This window comes from Coptis chinensis, chromosome 2 (genome assembly GCF_015680905.1).
Source record: "Coptis chinensis isolate HL-2020 chromosome 2, ASM1568090v1, whole genome shotgun sequence".
Lineage (NCBI taxonomy): Eukaryota > Viridiplantae > Streptophyta > Magnoliopsida > Ranunculales > Ranunculaceae > Coptis > Coptis chinensis.
The window spans coordinates 10,646,710-10,651,008 of record NC_141457.1 but is presented as its reverse complement, the minus strand read 5'-3'; the positions used below and the strand labels follow the sequence as shown (position 1 = coordinate 10,651,008).

At 38.4% G+C, this 4,299-nt stretch overlaps 1 protein-coding gene across 1 annotated transcript; it reads right to left on the bottom strand.

Moving 5' to 3' along the window:
- Positions 1-3,086: 3,086 nt before the first annotated feature.
- On the bottom strand, positions 3,087-4,055 carry LOC147514842 (uncharacterized). Its single transcript, XM_086592706.1, has one exon. It carries the CDS (start codon positions 4,053-4,055, stop codon positions 3,087-3,089), a length of 969 nt encoding a protein of 322 aa, XP_086448832.1.
- Between the last annotated feature and the right edge of the window lie 244 nt (positions 4,056-4,299).

Here is a 4,299-nt window from a genome sequence, read left to right as displayed (position 1 = left end):
TTGAATGCTTTAAACATGGATCTGCCCTGACCCCGGTGAATCTACTCTCGTTTCTTGCTAACCAAATGTTCCACAATACACTGCCCACTTTAGTTAGTAGATTTTCTTTTTCTGGTAGTCTCGACATACTTCTTGCTACTTCAACCAACCAGTCATGGAATGAACTTGTTGTTGATGTGTAAATCAATGGGTGAATATCAACCCCAAACCATAAGGACCGCGCAAAAGGACAATGTACAAACAAATGAATCTGAGATTCTTTCTCAAATCCACATAGAACACAATATTCATCAGTGGCGAAATGGTGCATGTAAAGGATATCAGCTGTTGGAATTACATGTTGCAGACCTTGCCAAATAAAAAATTGTACCTTATATAAGACATTGAGCTTACACACCTCTTTGAATTCTCATTTCTCAGAAACCAAATCTAGATCCACTCGTTCAAGCATCTTATGATAAGCTGATTTAACTGTGTATAATCTATATTTATTTGGGGACCCAAAATCTACTATCTGCTTGTTGATGTGCTGAAATGGGAATAGATAAAATTCTTTGAGCATAGTCGTGTGGCCATGTAGACCTGATAAGTTCTCTATTGCATTCTCTTATCTCAGGCATGATAATGTCAGCCACTCTATCAACATTACAATTATCAGGCTTACTTAGGAGTGGGATCAGACATGGCGTACCTGGCACCCATGCACCCAACCATGCTCTAATAGAAAACCCATTACCGACCTTCCAATTAATACCTAGTACCAACAGTGATCTCAAATAATGCATTACCTTCCAACACTTGGATGCATTAGTTCGTAAAGAAGCTCGCATAAAATCACCAGATGGAAAAATACTTATGCTTCATTTGCTTAGCCCATAAAGTTGTTGGCGTCAGTAACTCCCATGATTTTTTTCCCAGCAATGCCAAATTCTGCATCTGAATATCTTTGATGCCCAATCCACCTGTTTTTGTTGGGGAGCAAGCTAAGTCCCATGAAAAATAGTGAAGTTTCCTTCCTCCTACCTCATGTCCCTAAAGAAAAGACCTTCTAACCATATCAATATCATCAATGAAATAATATGATGACTACATCGAATATTTGTCGTAAGAAAGGCATGAAATGAATTGAAAAAAAAATGCCATACCAAAAAAAAGTGGTATTGGGATCATTTGTCCTATATGTGCAAATTGAAATAGGGAGGATCTTTACCCAGAGTAGAACATAAACCTAAAATAATTGAGGAGGCCTATTCAGGAACAAGAAAATTACATTGTAATTTGGATTTCGATGAAATAATACATCAATGAGAGTTTAATTTAATAAGTTTAGTGGATTCTTTTTTACGGAGAGGCTAGCAAAAAAGAATCTTTCTTAAAAAAATAGAAAGAAAAAGCCCCTTCATTAGGAAGTAGAAAAGCCCTACTATAAAAAAGAAGGTGGGCTGGAATCAACACACCTGATTCTTTTTTCGCAATTTTTTGAACCGTATGCATCCAAAGGTGCGTGTACGGTTCCTAAGGGATAAAATTTTGTCCTAATCAGCTGACTTTATCGAGAAAGATTAATTTTTTTAGGCCAAGCGGGTAATAGCGAGATTTCAAACCAAATTATTGGTCTCATGGTATACCTCAGTATAGAGGATGAGACCAAGGATCTTTATTTGTTTATAAACTCTCCCGGTGGGTCGATAACCCCCAGAGTATCCATTTATGATACTATGCAATTTGTGCCACCAGATGTACATACAATATGCATGGGATTAGCCGCTTCAATGGGATCTTTAATCCTGGTCGGAGGAGAAATTACCAAACGTATAGCATTCCCTCATGCTTGGCGCCAATGAGTTTTTTATTTGAGAGAAAAAAGAAGACTATGCCTTCGCAATATAAATATGAATAATATCTAATAATATTAAGTAATAATAGCATGGCACTTCGAGTTCGATATTGTTTTTTCATAACATGAGATTATGTATCGGGCGAGTAATATGAGAAAAAGGTTTTCCGATTTGGTCTTATCTATCCAGGGTTCATTTCAGCGTCACAAACTTTTTTGTTTTCACACCAGAAGTTTCTTTCCGATATTATGAAAGAGTACTAAAACGAAAAAAAAAAACAAGAAATTTTTTTACTTATACTTATTTGATTTGATCGGATCAAAAAAAAACTTTGGGATTGCTGAATCACATCACATATTGGATAAATTCAAAATATAAAAAGCAACGGAACCATCATAGTATTTTTTAACTCTATCGAAAAGAAGGGTGGTAAATGGATCACTTAACGAGATTTGGTTATGATTCCATTCTAGAGCCGTATGTAATGCACAAAAAATGACTGTACGATTGTTCAATTATATATTCTTTTTTCTTCGTGTTATTCTTTACCTCTTTCCGTCGTCCGATCGTACGAGATTGAGGAACCATTCATTATGTTATATCATCAGGGTAATGATCCACCAACCTACTAGTTCTTATTATGAGGCACAAACAAGAGAATTTGTCCTAGAAGCGGAAGAATTGCTGAAACTCAGCGAAATCCTCACAAGGGTTTATGTACAAAGAACGGGTAACCCTTTATGGGTTGTATCCGAAGACATGGAAAGAGATGTTTTTATGTCAGCAACAGAAGCCAAGCCCATGGAATTGTTGATCTTGTAGCGGTCGAAAATACTGGTGATTTCACGTAAATCCACGATTCTATTTTTTTTTTAACAATAAACTGGGGTTCTGGCCTACCCCTAACCTGCATTAATTAATCCTCATATACATCTTTCCCTCCATATCATCCTTTACAATAGTCTGCAACTTTTCAGATAGAGGAGGGGTGGAGATTATACAACAGTCATCTATCAACTCTGAATGGTCAACCAAGGATGCCAAATGATCTGCTGCCTTATTTGTTTCCCTAAAAACATGTTTAAACTCTATGAACTCAAAATCCACTCCCATTCTCTAGATGGATACTACCATATCTACCATCTGCCATGGAGGAGCTTCTATCTTCATTATAGCATGAACTGCTCTTAACGAATCAGACGCCACTAACACTTTTGGGATTCCAAGTCGCATACATATCTCCAACCCTTAGTGTATTGCATTTATCTCCTGATATAATACTGAGCTGTTCAAGCTACTACCTATGTAAGCCACCACTGTATCTCCATTGTTGTCACGGATGATTCCTCCTGAGCTAGCACCTCGACTATTCATTGCACCATATGTGTTCAATTCCACTACTCCCTCATCAGGTTTAGTCCAGTAGCATGGAATTTCAGTGTTCTCCTTTAAATTCACTTGCAACCGCAGTGTTTGTAAGAGATGTTTGATCTCAGAAGAACTGACAATGTCCTTAATTTCTGCCTGTAGATAGAGTCTAGTATCTTTTACAATGAGTTCAACCACCTCCTTAGCTTGGAGGTGAGGGACAGACTGGAACCTTCTCCTATTCCGCTCAGCCCAAATCTCATGTACCGTAGCACAAATGAATACCCGATAAATGTTTGCCAAGTCTTTCTTCCTTTCACACAATCGAAAAATGCTGGACCATTCCCTATTAGCATTGACAGTAGCAGTGTAAAGATTTAACAATGCTTTAATCCCATCCATCACTTCCCTCGAATATGGGCACTCAAAGAACAAGTGTTTCGAATTCTCTTCTGAACAGTGACAGAAGCAACATTCAGAGAATTGGAGGACCTTTCGGTATACTAACCTGTCTTGTGTTTGCAAACTCCCTGAGAACAATTGCCAAGTGCAAAAGGCATGTCTCGGGTGAACCCATCTTCCCCATACTAATGATGCCCAGCGGACTGTTAGGGATTCCCTAGTGAGGGTTGTATATGCTGAGCTCGACGTGTATCTTCCTATATGAGACGGAGTCCATATCACTTCATCCTTATGAAGGTTCGAGGGGATGTGTATACTCCTGATGTGCTCTCGCAATGCATAATCATGGAGAAGTTCAATGTGGTCATTCCATCTTCCATTTGTAATAAGGTCACTTACTTTGGCCTCAGATGGGAAGATCTCATTCCAAGCATCATGTGCATGCATGTTTTGACTCAAAGGTATGTATGAGCACCAAAGATCATGCCATAGGAGTGTGTTGGAGCCATTTGCAATTCGACTCCTTATAAATTGAGCTGCAACGGATCTAGTTGCAAGGACCTTTCTCCATACCCAAGAACAGTCTGCTAGACATGGCAACGACCAAAAATGTTTCCTGTGAAGATGTTGCTCATACACCCATTCGACCCAAATACTTTGCTCTTAGGCCACAATACTAAACACTATTCCA

Coding starts and splice junctions, on each gene's coding strand:
- LOC147514842 (XM_086592706.1), bottom strand. CDS start 4,055: ATGCATGCACATGATGCTTGGAATGAGATCTTCCCATCTGAGGCCAAA.